Below are 15124 nucleotides of genomic sequence, written 5' to 3'. Positions count from 1 at the left end.
CTTGACAATAGACTTGGCTCTACCTAGCATGCATTTTCTCTTGTCGTGGTTCTCAGAGGGTGCCCCATCTTCACTCCAGGGCAGTGTTCGTGCTTGCTTAGTTAAGTTCAGTGTTTAGGCTAGCCAGCGACTTGACCTTGGCCTACCCAGTTTGTTTACAGTGTAGCCCATTTCATAAGTGCCTGCCTGCCTTCATCCCTCCCTCCCCCCTGCCTCCCCCCTCCCTCTCTCTCTCATGAGCATGCTGCCCTTACCTTGATGGCAAGTGCTGCTCTCCCTCCCTTGCCCCGACTCTGCTTCGGAGACTTCTCAGACTTCGCACCAGCCTCTCAGTCCGGATGATTAGCCAGTATCCTGCAAGGACTTTTGAAGGATAGTCATCCCAGGTGCATGACCTCTACTTAGCCTAGTGAAAACCTGAAAATTTCACATTGTAAACCTGATAAGGTCCTGTGTCGATTTTCATTAGTCACCGTGGAGTCTTCCCGCTTCTGCTGTATTAACCCCCAGCCAGCTTCTTAGCATGTGTAAGTCTGATTTATAAGTCCCTAATTCTGAAAGCCAGCTGCTAGGCAGACATTGAGAACTACTGCCAGGGCCAGCTGCCTTTTATGGGGCTGCCTCAGTGGTTCTGATGTCCTCACTCTGACCCTGGCTTTAGGTCTTCTGAATGAGCAGCTTATCTCCCTGTATCCTCTCTAGGGGAAACCCCCCTCTCTTCTCCTCCTGCTTCTGTTTCTCTTCCCATTCTCTGTGTAAGGTTTTCTTCTTCTGGATGAGCAGCTTATCTCCCTGTATCCTCTCCAAAGGGAACCCCCCCGTCTTCTCCTCCTGCTTCTGTTTCTCTTCCCATTCTCTGTGTAAGGTTTTGTTCTCTTTTCCCCTACTACGTAAACATGTCCAACGTGACAGTTCCTTCATTTTAGTTCTGAGTCCGTAGTCACAAACGCCCTCATTTACTTTTAGCTTGTACTTTGGGGTTTGAGGAGAGCCACAGGACAGAGTATGGACCAGAGCTCTGAGTGCATGGTTGGTAACTCCACCAGCCTGTGTCTCCCAGCATCGGTCCTGGTGGAGCCTTTTTCCTGCCCCACTAATACCCAGTCTACAGAAGAAGAGCTTAATCCATAGGTGCCTGGAGAGTGATCCTTTGAGATGCCTCCTAACACCAGGAAGCACGTAGCTCCTTCAGCCCTCATTCTGCCACAGAATAAAACCCCTAACTTGCGCTTTCAGGACTGTTCTGCCATTGGTTACCTCCAGTCCTCAGGCAACTGTGAGAGACCTCTGGGCCTCAGTTTTCCTCTGTAGAGGTGTCTCTAAGCAAGAGTTACAAGCACTGACTGCTCTTTCAGAAAACCCTGGTTGGATTCCTAGCACTCACGTGGCAGCTCCCAAGTGACTGTAACTACCGTTCTTCTAGCCTACATGAACACCACCACTCTTGCAAGTTTTGCACACACATGCATGCAGGCAAAACACCCATATACGTAAAATGTTAATAAAATCATTTAGAGAGACAAGGTGAGTTATTAAAGCCCCCTTCAGAACTTAACCTTTAAATTCATCAGATCTAAATTTTGCCTTTCTAACTCATCTCAGAATAAAAAAAAGTATTTGCATGTGTGTTCTAGCTTTAGTATATACACACTAGCTTTGTTGCCTATACCCTACCTTCAATGTGCATACTCCAGCTTCAGTATATTCTACCTCTCCCCCATTGGAATTTGCATTGATAAATGTATGGATGTGTGCTCGTCTTAGGGGGCTACAACCAAATTAAAGATTTCTACTCTCTTGAGATAAAGAAAAAAATGACAGCATAGTATCACAAATTGACAATAGCTTTCTCTGCGTATAACTGAGTTCCTTGTGTTGATGGTTTTTCACATGAGCGTCAGTGTCCTGTTTATCATAGTCCGGTATGTGTTAGGAGCCTAAATACTTGTCACCTGCAGAGGTCCTGCTTTGTCATGCATATGTAAAGACAGAGTGTGATGGGGAAGCACCCATGTGAAAGAAAAGAAATGATTCAGGCTTCCTCCAAATGCTGGAAACATCCTCTGGATTAGAGGTAGGAGACCATGAATCGAAGTAAAAGTGTTTAAATAAATAAATAATGAGCTCCACCAAGTCTGCCTCCAATGTGGAAAGTACTCGTAGCCATGCTGTAGGGCTGGTACCTGGTTTCTAGATTTTGGCATCCCGTGAGAACTTAGCAACCCTGGGCAAGAGTGTTCTTCGTGGCTAGAGTCCGTGGGACCTGTGTAGAGCAGCCCAGATATGATCTCAAAGCCTTGTCATGCTTTTCCTGTGACTCTCAAAACAACTTAGGAGAGAGATAGGGCTTTGGAAAGTGAGGTGACTTCACAGTGTTGTTGCAAGGTACTTTGCAGTTAGGGAAACCAAGGCATAATTACTGAGCTCTTACTGTGCTGTTAGTGTCTAAACTGTGGCATCATGATTGGTTTTTGCACATGTGATTAGGGTGACAGGGAACCTTGCAGGGTGTATGGGGGGGACTGACTTTGCAGTTAGGAAAGCCTAGGCATCATTTACTGCACTCTAAGAGACACACAGACTAGTTAGTGTCTAAACTGTGGGATCATGATTGGTTTTACACACGGGGCTAGGGTGACAGGGAGCCTTGGGGGAGAGTGTGTGTGTTTGTGTGTGTGTCTGCATACACCTTGAGGGAGTTGGTTCTCTTTGTTTACCATGCCTGTTTTGGGGATTGTTTTAAGGTTTCTGTTGCTATGAAGAGACACCATGACTACAGCAACTCTTACAAAGGGGTGCATTCCATTAGACCTGACTTACAGTTCAGAGGTTTAGTAAATTGTTGTGATGGTGGACAGCATGGTGGTATACAGGTAGACATGGTCCCGGAGAGGTAGATGAGAGTTCTGCATCTGGATCCACAGGCAACAGGGAGAGACAGTGAACCACTAGGCCTGACTTGAGCTTCTGAAACCTCAAAGTCCACCCCCAGTGACACACTTCTTCCAACAGGGCCACACCTTCAATAATGCCACTCCCTATGAGTCTGTGGGAGCCATTCTCATTTAAACCACCACAGAGATTGGACATAGGTCTCCTGGCTTGCTCTCTTCTGCAAAACAGGATATTTGTCCATGCTGCTGGTCACTGACCTTGGTCAAGGTGAACTCCATCTGAACTTCAGTTGTCCTCAGTGCCCATAGAAAACAATAATCCAGGATGAGAGCGTTTGTCTTCATATCTTTGTACTTTAGAAGAAGGGGATGAAGACAGATAGCTCCTGGCAGTTTACATGGGAAATCAAGCATGTGGTACCCATTTAGGAAGCTCGTTTGTTCCATGTGTCCTTCGTATGCTGTCCTTCCTCTCACTTGCACTTTGTGATTGTGGAAGTCAAAGGGACATAAACTAGTTGACCAGCTTTGGGTTTGACTGGGAGAGCCTGCCTCAGTGAATAGATTGTGGAGCAATTTAAGACGATTCCCATCATCAGCTTTAGGCCTCCACATTCAAGTACATGCATACATGAGGGTGGGGTGGAAAAAGAGAAGCAAAAAGGAAAGGTAATAATGGTCCCAAGAACTACTAATCGGTGTTTCTCCTAGCCCCCCCGTGATATGGTCAGGGAGCAAGCATGTGATTTTATCACAAGCAGGTGACCCCAGAGCTCAGCAATGATATGTTCCTTCTGAGCAAGACCTAGCTCCCTACAGATGACCTGTGGTGCTCAGATTAAATAAACATGGATTTGCAACCTCTAGAATAAACGTGCAGGTAGGAAAAAAAAAAAGTCCCAGATGCTCATGTTTTGTCTTGTCTTTTAATCTGCAGCAGAATAATCTGGTCCTGATTCCTCCGAGCTTAAGCAAGATGATCCAGATGGCTGGAGAGATTGCAGACGGTATGGCATACCTCAATGCCAACAAGTTTGTCCACAGAGACCTTGCTGCTCGGAACTGTATGGTGGCTGAAGATTTCACAGTCAAAATTGGAGGTGTGTCCTTTGTTTTCCTGATTGGAGCAGAAACCAAACTCGAGGTGCTTTAGGGCCTTTGCAGTGATTAGACTGTCCCTGGAGAGGTTTTTGGTATGCTCCAGAGGTACAATGGCATGTCCTGAGTGCAAAGATGCATATAGTCAGTGTGATTGGCTATTCCTAGCTCTCATCCTGAGAACCCCTTAACATGGTGGTCCAAATAGGGGCCTTGGTTCTCGGGTAGAATGTGAATTACATAAATAATCAGGACAGCTTGCTTCCTCGAGTAATTTTGGTTTGAGGATAAAAGTCAGCATCCAGTCCCCCCTCAAGTTCCCTAGCTTACAAAGAACGTTGTCCCTAGATAGGCCCGTGAGGTTCCCAGGAGGCAGTGCCCCTATGGTGAAGCTCCTGTGTGGGGTAATGGTGATGCTGAAGTAGGTATGTCAGTCCACAGGAGGTGAGGGGAGAGCACGGCTTAGTTTGACACACTGGTTGGCTCAGAGGTATCCCCTCCTCTCCTACAACCAGAAATTGTCCCAGGACCTTCCTGCAGGCTGGTTAAACACTACCACTGAGCTGCATCCCCCAGTGGTAGCTCCAAGCTCTTGACCTTTCTGTCACACATAGCACTTCACACCATTACCATAGCTGCTCAGCCTACCTGTTGACCCCTTGTTGCTACCAACATAAAATTGTGATATTAAAACCCAATTGGACTGTATTTCTGGTCACTGTCTAGAGAGACTCTCCCCAGACTTCCAGGTGACTGGCTGTTGGCTTTGAATTTTTGATTTGGTTTTGTTTGGTTAGTTTTGGGTTTTTTTTTTCTTTTTGGTGTGTTTTGTTTGTTTGTTTAAGATAGAGTTTCCCTGTGTAGCTTTGGAACCTGTCCTGGAACTGACTCTGTAGACCAGGCTGACCTGGATCTTACAGAGACTTACCTGCCTCTGCCTCCCGTGTGCTGGGTCTAAAGGTGTGTGCCACAACCGCCACCACCATCCCTGGCTTGGTTTTGCTTTTGACTTTTAATAATTAAAAAAATAAAGAAGGTAGTGACAAAGTTGCTTAGGAAACTACATGCATTTGCCAGGCCTTTACCTTCCTACTGTGATAGGCCAGCAGTTCAGTTCATACCATGTGCTCCTCCTGAGGAGGAGCAGAGGGGCAGTAGCAAAATCTCTCAGCCACTGCCTTTGGCCACCTCTTGAACATGTGTTCTAGAAAGGTTTTGCTTGCCTCAACCCTAGCAGTGATTTTTTTTTTAATGAACTTTTTATTTTTAGTCTTGTAAGTGAGCAATGAACATCTTCTCTACAGAGGTACCCAGAGTAGAGCTGTCCGTCTTCATTTTGCTTTAATTGCACGGGTGTTCGCATGCAGCCGTTTTATAGAGCTGACATCAGTCACTGGAGTTACTCAGAGTCGTGTTCCCCCCAGCATATCTGTCCCTGGCCTTGCACACTCATTTTTGGAACCCTGGGAACCCAGCTTGGTGGGCAGCTGCCAAGAGGCAGCTCTCCTGCCCCAGAGTTTCTAGATAAAAGCCATCCTCTTACCAGCCTCTGTGATCCTTCCTGCTTGCTATTCCCACACTTATGCGTGGGGAGGGGACCCTATTTTACTTCGCAGAGGAAACCACTGTGTTCCTGAATGACCTGGAATGGCTGCCTTCCGTTTTGGGGGCATGTTTCTCCACCTCTGAAAGCCAGGACATGAGCATGAAGAACCTGGTGTAGACAGCAAGCCTGTGCCCTTGTCCTCATCCCATCCCTCACTCCGTGTGCTCCCCTCAGCACAGGCAGAACCTCAGTTAAGGCTGCTTTCATCCCACTTTGATCAGAGTAGGGAAAAATTCTTGTGTTTCTTGCCATTTTAAGTCCAAATCAGTAAGAATTATATTTGCTGTTTAACCATATGGCGTATTTATGAGGATAGTTTGTCTTGTACTTGTGATGTTTTTTTCTTTCTAGAATTAAATTTTGTGTGTGTGTGTGTTTAGGAAGGTAGGGGTTGTTCTGGTTTTTTTTTTTTTGCGTTTAGGAAGAGAGATCGTTTTGTAGAATTCCCCTTTTATGCAAGTCAAAGCAGATCTTCTCATTTGCATGTCGCTGGATTAATTCAGGGATGAGACTTGAGCACTTCCTTTTTCCTCTTCAGGCTGATTTCTCAGTGTCCCCCAGTGCCCCTATCTTGGGGATGACACACCCTAAGTCAGTTCACCGGAGGCAGCCGGTCGTTTGTAAGCAATGCAAGTCAACAGTGTTGGTTAACATCCAAGAAGCCTCGTTCTCATGGGGCTTGCTCTGCCTTTGTGACCTCTTTGTGGCACCACTTAGAGGTGTGATGGGACATTTTTAAAGTAGAGCGGCTCTTCCTCCCGGGAAGGAGAATGGAAGGGTTTATGTGAGAAAGGGGTGGTGTGATTGAGTGGAAAATCAAAATTTGATGAAGACACAATAATGTGAGATTATAAAGCAAGCCTGCCATCAACCATCGTTATGTGACACCTTCAGGAGACTCAGAAAGTGGAAGAAATTTTCAAAAATGAGTGGGAGTATTGTGTTGGGAAAAGGTGTTGGGTAATAGCTCCAGGAGCCTGGTGAAGAGCATCTCACCTGCTCCCTGTGTCCTTTCATCTTCGTGAGTTGTCAGTCCAAATACCTTCTCCCCTGTTAAGTGGTGAAAGACCTTTTCCTCAGCAGCAGAGCCATGCTACCAAGTAAGTGAGGTTCACATCTTCTAGTGTATTTGGTCAGGCTTTAAAACTACATGCCTCTCATCCTCGGTCTGCACAGCATGTAGTTTCTTGATAAACCATAAGATTCAGTAATTTGCAAACTACCTCTCACTTTAAAAGCAGATCCAGATTATAAACTATTGAGCCCAGTGATGCCTTTATTTGACTGATCTTGTCCTACTATGTCTACCTTATAAAATTGCAAACGGTCATGCTAAGCCTCTTCAAAGTGCAACCAGAATGAGTCTTGCCTTGAATATGGAGGAAGACCAAGGACCCCTGCTAGGGCAGCCACATCGCTTTTGCTGCTGCCCTAAGACCTGGTCAGCTAAGTAACTGCATCCTCTCTGCACCCTCCAGATTTCGGTATGACACGAGACATCTACGAGACAGACTACTACCGGAAAGGAGGGAAGGGGCTGCTGCCTGTGCGCTGGATGTCTCCCGAGTCCCTCAAGGATGGAGTCTTCACTACTCACTCAGATGTCTGGTAAGAAAGTTTCCCCGCATGGCTAGCCTGGACCCTCCAGCTTCTGGTTCAGGCTCCTGGGTCCTACTCTTCCTGGTCTCCGTTCACTGTCACCTACGGCCAGCCTGAGCGCAGCGTTCAGTGCTCCCGTAGCCCTTTATCTTTGGGATATTCCTGTGTGGAGTCCATTAAAACAAAAGGGGATTTGTGGGACTCCAAGGCATGTGTAGAATCAACATTCCCTTCCCTTTTTAGCTGATACTGATTTTTTTCTAAGGAATAAAGAAATGCCAGACATCTAAGTCTTCACTTCTATTTCTCCTGCCTGTTTCCTTCTCTTTTTCTCACTCTTAGTAGGTTAGTACTGTGTTTGTGCTCCTGCCTCTCCTGCCTCACCTCCTTGAACCTCCAGATTGCAGGCAGTGCTTTATTAAACCCCAAACTTCAGGGTCTTGCTTGTGGTTTCCTTTTGGTCCCATCTCGTGTCTGACACGCACGCACCCCATGGACGTCCATCTCTGCTGACCCAAAGCATCTTCTTTAGTCATAAAAGCGTCTGTGGTGGATGCACATCGGCCAAGGGGTGCTGAAAGTTCTCCGTAGTACTGTTTACTGCAGTTCCTTGGAAACGCTTTGTAGAGGTCATCGGGTTCCAAAGTACAATTGGAGTTCTTGGCAGGCGAGAGCTCTGGCACGTCCCCCTCCTCGAATGTCAGCAAGTGTCTTGGCTCTCCTTTCGGGAGATCCCGTTTCTGTTGTGTTACAGAAAAGGTGGTTGTTTACTCCAGCCGCCGATGACCGCACGGAAGAACCATCCCAGTAGTGACTGGCATTATTTCAGCCTCGTGAACCTTTCCCAGTCAAGAGCCTTGTATCTTATTTGGAAGACAGGTGCAAATTGGAAATAGCATTTGAATCTGACCCAGCACAGCCTGGTTGTTTCCCAACGCAGGGATGAAGCCCGTGCTGCAGTTTAGCTCATCCGAGGTCACCTCTTCTCTGTCAAATCAGAGTACTCTGCTCCGTGTTGAGATGAGGTGGCAGGAGAGGGCACGCCTAGGGCCACACTTCCATCTTTTTGTTCTGTGCTTCATGCTTCTCGAAGCTTGCGGGGTGGGAAAACAGAGTCAGCATAAGAAATAAAAATGAACTCTCGCTCAGACTCCTTCTGCCCCAGTCCTGGGTAGCAGCTGTCAATACAAGCTATAACGAGGGCCATGCAGAGTGCTCCCTGCCGATCTTCTCCACTCTGACTACAGACCAACAGGAAAGGCATTTGAAATTTGTTCCCCCGAATGCTAAGGCATTGACAGTGCTTTGGATATTTGTTTTCTCAGCCCAGCCTTTGAGCATACAGCTGAAGACAGCAAGGACATTGGAATCTGTAAACTGTTTCTCAGCTCTAACTGGAGATGTCCCTCTTAGGAGAATGGCAGTCATTTAAGAATGAATTCACGGTCATAAGACAGTTGTTCCTAAGTAGGCAAAAATTCAAAATAATTTCGAGGAGTTTCGTTTAACTTTGTAGGAGACCTTAGCAACATGGGCATCAGGAGGGACCTTCAAGTCAAGCCAAGCCCTGAATCCCATCTACTACAATTATCACAGCTGTTACTTGAGCTTCTGTGGAAATGTTCCAGGGACTGGCCCCTCCCTCAGAAGGGCAGGCAGGCCAGCCTGTCTCTAGACAGCTTTGTTCTCTCTTGTTCTGTGTTAGCGGACTGGTGTGGAGCGCAAGGCGGCGAACGGGGTGCCTGAGAGAGTTAATCTGGAGCCATGCTGAGTCCTTAGAAAATGTAGTCAGTGCTCAGGGCCAAGCTAACTGAATGCCTAGGAGCCTGAGGGGCTCCAGGGAAAGCATTAGAAACAAGGGAAGTTGGCCTGGAAGGAAACCTTGTCAAGACCAGCCTGCAGCTGACAAAACAGAAAAACCATATATATATATATATATATATAAAATGATATATATATATATCATTACTTGTCTCAGGCTGTATTTCAGACATGAGGATGAGCACTGCAGCCTCCAAAGGCTATCTCTGATGTGGCCATGTAGGCTGTGGAAAGCAGAGTTCATGACCGATGTTGACAGGAAACCCATTTCTCTGAGCCCAGGGTTTTCAGAACAATGATTTCACTGCAGAGTGGCTCTTTTGGCTCTTTTGTACAATTTGAAGACTAAATCTTAGTCACTGCTAGTTCAAAAGAACCTTGGGTCTGACTGCTAAGGTTCTATTTCTGTCTAACATTGCTTGGTGTCAATTTGTACAGAAACCTTTTGTTCATAGAAGGGAGCTGAAGCAGCAAGCCAAACATTATGATTCAATCAGAGGTTTCCTGCTTCAGCTTAGGCTAAGTGGAAAATGCTGGCCCCAGACTCTTCTGTGTGCCCCCCTAGGGTTTCCATCCCAAGTTTTGTGTTGACTTGGCTTTATTGCGTTAACACAGCCCAAGTGTGAGAGCAAATAGGCCAGGGAGAATTTGGCAAAGGCAGGGATTCTCTCTGAGGTGTATTCACGCTGCATTTGACAATATCAGCTTGTTACCTGTCTAGTTTCTGCATGCATGGATCTCCTATACTCTGATCAGGACTGATAGGCAAACTACACATGGTGGAGTTTCTTCACTGCTCTGCCTGCTGAGTTTATAACTCAGCCAGCATCCCTACCAAAGGACTCTTTGTTAACTGTGACATGCACCATGGGCCAGTGCATCTCACCCAGTTCCCTACTTGACACAGCTGCATCCCCAGCCAGTGGCTCCTGAGTTCTGTAAGGGATGGGTTTTCATCTTCCTTGTCCCGAGTCAGGATCCTACAGAACTTTTAGATATTCCCAAGAGCCAGCTCCCTGCACCACATCTATCAGATCAGAACTGCTCTGGGGAGCCCCGATAGTCATCGATTTTTAAGAACTCCATGTAGATCCTCCTTTGCAGTGGTGTGGAGAACCATTAGCATAGACCTTCTAAACTATGACAGAAAGAATCCCCTAAGGAGATAGTTACGGTGTTTAGCTGTCCCAAGCTAGTAACCAGATTGGGACCTGGCACTGAAGTTGAAACTGTGCGAGGGATGCTAGACTCCCCATAACCTCAGCTGTCTCAGCTGTGCCTCCTGGGCTACAGTGGCCCTACAGGGAGCATCAGCAGTGACAGTGAAGGCCAGGTATCCCACACTTAGTCAGGTAGCTGATTTGACACAGAGTGCTGTCACCACATTGAGGACACCTTGTCAGCACCGGGAGGGGGGGGGGGTGTTGGAGAAATGCTAACAAGGAACGGGACATGATCCTGCCCATCCTTTCCTTAGCTAATCGTGTTTTGTTTCTCCCATAGGTCCTTTGGGGTCGTCCTCTGGGAGATTGCCACGTTGGCTGAGCAGCCGTACCAAGGCTTGTCCAACGAGCAAGTTCTTCGCTTCGTCATGGAGGGCGGCCTTCTGGACAAGCCGGACAACTGTCCTGACATGCTGTATGTATTTCCTGAGCCACTTAGGATTAGTAACTCCAGAGCCATCCCTCTGTTCCTGTGGGTATAGGGAAGCATTAGAAGAGAGAGGGCTCATCTTTATTGCTGGAGATAAACTTGTTGGTTCCGTGACTTTGTGCAACGCTTTATTCCCATCCCATGTTCCTTAGTCCCCCAGTGTTGATTGGCACTTTGCACCGTGGTTTCTCAGGCCCCCCCCATCTCTGTGAAGTATGGAACAAAAGCAATCCTGGATCATCTTTTCCATGAACAATCTAATTTTTAATGCAATAATGCAACAGTTATTACTTTAAACCAGATTCAAGAGCTCTCCCAAGCCTTTGGCAAACCTGACAGGTCTGTACAGCAGGTTGACACGGAGCTTTGTGGTCAAGAGTCACTCTCTTGCACTAAGAGTCTAAACTTCAGATAGCCCCAACACCAGGTCACAAACCATCTGCTTTCCGCTTTATCCCTGTGAGTTGCATGGACCAGAAGCAAGGTTGAGTTCATCCTTCTTTGGGCATACTCTCCTGTGCACACCCCCCTTAGGGTGTTGGCAAAATTGTTGTCTTGTCTCTGCTTCTGATAAATCAACATCCTACGGCAGTTAGAGTTGTCAGGTGATAGCAGTATACCCATGGTGCCATGTTTGTCTCAGTGTTCGGCCAGCGTGGCTTCCAAAAATGACTCCAAGATAATAAGCTTACTGGGAGAAATATTTACATCAGCTCCTAGTTTGGGGGCTAAAAGGGGTTCCATTGCTTTTGCGGTGAGGCAGCTGTTACAATGGAAAGAGCAGAGATTCTCACTTTGTGGGTAGAAAGAGAAAGACAGCCATTAAAGGGCTGCAGTCCTGATGGAATCCTCTTGAAGGCACCCTCCTACTAGGTTCCACCTCTTAAAGGGTCCCCAGTGTTGCCAAGCTGGGGACAGAACTTTTCACATATGGGCCTTGGTGTAGGGCATTCAGCATCCAAATATTATTTGTAGCCTCTTGAGCAGAGGCTCACTGGGTCAAGAGAATGGTCCTTCCCAGAATGAGTCTCCAAGGGGAATAAGAAAATATTCTGATTGGTTCATCGGGTACAGGTTGGTAGCAGTGTACCTGTTTTTGATGTGCACGCCTTAAGGCAGGGCTCAGCTGTTGTTCTGTGTCTCGGGGGTAAACATCAAGGGAGGTTCCCACTGATTTGTCAAGACCAGCGTAGGAGTTTTCTAGAGAGGCTTTTCAAAACAAGTTCAGCTTCACTTGTGAAAGAATGCCGGGGAATTGCCAAGTTTCTTTATGTCTGTACAAAAGATACCTACCTAGTTTTCTTTGAATGGAGCCCCAGATGGTAAGAATGAGGTACAGATGTCCTGGGTGTGTGGACAGTGGGCAGGAACACCACACAGAGGTGCTAGTGACTGTGCTTAAGATCCTGGGAAGTTGAAGTCAAGGTGTGGGCCAGCCTAGTTCCACACAAGGCGCCATCAGATGGTGTGCAGAAGTTAGCACCTTGCAGCTGCAGGACTAAGGTCCGGTAGGAACACGGGTGTGTGTCTGCCCCGTGTGAGGTTGTGGCTCCTCTGTGGGCCTCCATATAGATGAGGAAATTTCTATCACAGACTGGAGAGTATTTGTGGTGCTGTGGACTCTGTGCTCACTCTTTCTTACCCCTCAGCTCTGCCACAGTGATACAGTGACACAGAAACCAGCAAGTATAGAACCTTTGAGAAGGAGAATGTAGCCCGGGTTGCCTGGTACTCAGGACAATCTTCCTGCCTCAGCACCCCCTGACGCTAGCTAGCATTACAGGCTTGTGTCAGTGGTGCCCAACTAAAACTTTATATATTTTTTATGTTAAAATTTGAATTTCTCCCATTTCCTTCTCACAGAATACTCTTGTTTGGGGTTTGTTTGTTTGTTTGTTTGTTTTGTTACCCCACAACTGTCTGCAACTGTGAAAGCCCTCTTAATTGGAAGGGCCTTACAAAGTGGAGTAGGCAGCAGGCCGTATTGAGCCACTGGCTTGCCCATCGCATGCCCTGTTGTCTTCAAAGAAAGAGTGCTGCCTCGGTGTCCTTTCTCAGCTGACTTCAGAAGGTTTACACGACGCTGGGGTACTACCCAGAGCAGCTCTGTGGGTACTAAGTGCTGCTCATGGCACCCCCACAGCTTTCTGTTACCTCAGCGGTATGGCAGCGCTCATCCTAGTCCACAGTGAGATGAGTCGGTATTTAGGGCAACGTTTAAGGGATGCAGTAGGCCCCGAAATTTGCATGAGGGTGTACCACGCCGGCACAGATTTGAATCCATAGTGTTTCACAAGCTGAGAAACAGTTCAAAAGGAACAGGTGTGAGTCATGTTCCTGTGGGGAAGGCTGGTCACAGGAGAGGCCTTGTTTTTGTTCTTTTTTTTTTTTTTTTTTTAATACTGGGGCAAACATTAGTCTCAGAAACTCACGGGACTCCTGAAGTTGATCCCTCTCCAGCTGACTGGACTTTTTTTTTTTTTTGTATGAATTTAATATGCTTGGGAAGCGGCCACCTGCCATGGGAAAGGCAGTAGACTTCCTGTTCCCAGCCTAGAGTCAGGAGGAAGTTTACACACAGAGGCTGCTCCTGAGTGTGAAGTGGTTGACTCGGGAGGCATTTCTGCTTTGCCATTCAGAACCCCCTTGGCAGCTTTGTCTCCTTTCTAAGAAAAGAACATGGTGACGGAGACAAGCTGGCTTCAGCAGGGGGCGTGAATCAGAATCTGCTTCGGAATCTGCTGGGGTACTGATGAGAAGATGTGTTCTGGGAAATAATTCTTTTGTTGCAGTAAACGAACACCCTTGAGAGAGTCAGAAACCTGTTGGGTCTCACACGTAGAGGAAGGGCTTCAGTTGTGTGGCTCTGAGGCAGGAGCAGCCCTCCCTGGCCATACCGTGGCCTCGCTGTGCCTGCATGTGAACCAGGTTGCTTCCAGGTAGCCAAGTGTCCAGTCTTGAGTATCAGAAAGTCTTCTAGCCTTAGAGAAAAGGCTGCCATCAGACCCCAGGGTGTCTTGAACTGAGTGTCGGCACCATGGCTCAGCTTGAATTAATCTAACAAGTACTGTGAGATGGGATCAGGATTGTGGTTTTCATGTTGAAGTTGTAGATAAAGCCTATCATTACCCTCCTTACCCCTGTGTAACAAGCTGTCTTGTCAGGCTATCTTTGAACCACCAGCCCACAAATAATGACCCGAAGACTTACTATTAATTATGAAAGCATAGCCTTATCTTAGACTTTTTCCCAACTAGCTCATATAACTTACCTAACACATAATTTTTTAATCTACGTTCTGCCGCGTGGCTCGGTTATCTCTTTTTAGTCCAGCACATCTGACTTGTCCCGAGTCTGCTGGCGAAATCACAAGCCTACATTCCTCCTCCCAGCTCCTCCCTCTCTGCCTGGAAGTCCTGCCTATTCTCTCCTGTCTAGTGATTGGCCATTTAGCTCTTTATCCAGTCAGAAGGCACCTTAGGCAGAGACACATCTTCACAGTGTAGACAGATATTCCACAACACCCCTGCATTTCAGTGTGCCTTGCACACAAATTTGGCAGTGAACCCTGCTGAGGTGAGAGGCTAGTCCCAGAGTTCATGGAACCTGGAGACCCTGAAACAGTTCGCAGTCCTAATGCTCAAGGATGGGATGGTGATTTGAACTTAGCCACAAAAACTCAGGTGCCAGAGCCATTTGTTCCAGTAACATCTCCACAGCTCACATGCCACGTCTTCAGGATTCAGGAAGGAACTTAAACTTCAGCTCAGCGTTACCAGCTCAGATGAAGCATTTTCCCTCTCCCAGATTCAAGCCTCCAGGTTTCTGGGAACCCTGGGCTAGTTTTGTAGAGATTTTGAGTAGGATTGTTTGAGGAGGATCCAGATAGGCAGGTGACAGTGTCTGCCTGGTGAGCTGTGGCATGAACCGTGTACCAGAACCTGGGCTGTATAGCATCCCCCTTCAGGTCCTAGGTGAGACTTGGCTGTTTGGGGATGTTAGAAGGGGACTCACTCAGCCCTGTAAGACCTTCTTAAAGTCTGATCACTGCTACAGCACTAACTCATGCTACATGACATGCTACCGGCATGCTACAGACATGAGCTACCGAGCACATCTCAGCGTGCCAGTGCCTGTCCGGCTCAGGACATGGGGTGTGGCTGGGGATTCAAGAGCCAAGAGGGGTATGGAAATAACAGTGTGCATATGCTCCTAGGATAGATCTTTCTCCGTGGAAGCTGCTTCAAGATAGGGCAGGACTTCCACCTGAGCCGTCCCTCATTTCTAGGGGAGAGTCGGGTATATACCTTCAAAGAGGGGCATGCTCTGTGAAACGCAGCTCCAACTCACTGGAACCGTCCGGTGGCTTTAAACTGTGCTTTTTAGAAGAAGCATTTCACCAGTTTATTAATCCCAGAGTCTACTGGAGAGTTTACTCATGGAAAGAGTATAA

The 15124-nt window shown here is 47.2% G+C and overlaps 1 protein-coding gene across 1 annotated transcript in view; it reads left to right on the top strand.

Moving 5' to 3' along the window:
• Igf1r (insulin like growth factor 1 receptor) overlaps nucleotides 1–15124 on the top strand; it is a 279154-nt gene that overhangs the window by 253514 nt on the left and 10516 nt on the right. The window contains exons 18-20 of the mRNA XM_057755916.1: nucleotides 3832–3994; nucleotides 7077–7206; nucleotides 10522–10656. Of these exons, the coding sequence (XP_057611899.1) occupies nucleotides 3832–3994; nucleotides 7077–7206; nucleotides 10522–10656 (428 nt within the window). The remainder of the gene's footprint in view (nucleotides 1–3831; nucleotides 3995–7076; nucleotides 7207–10521; nucleotides 10657–15124) is intronic.

Source organism: Chionomys nivalis, chromosome 23, assembly GCF_950005125.1.
Source record: "Chionomys nivalis chromosome 23, mChiNiv1.1, whole genome shotgun sequence".
Classification (NCBI taxonomy): domain Eukaryota; kingdom Metazoa; phylum Chordata; class Mammalia; order Rodentia; family Cricetidae; genus Chionomys; species Chionomys nivalis.
Note: the sequence above shows the minus strand (reverse complement) of the source record. Positions and strands in the feature narration are given on the sequence as shown.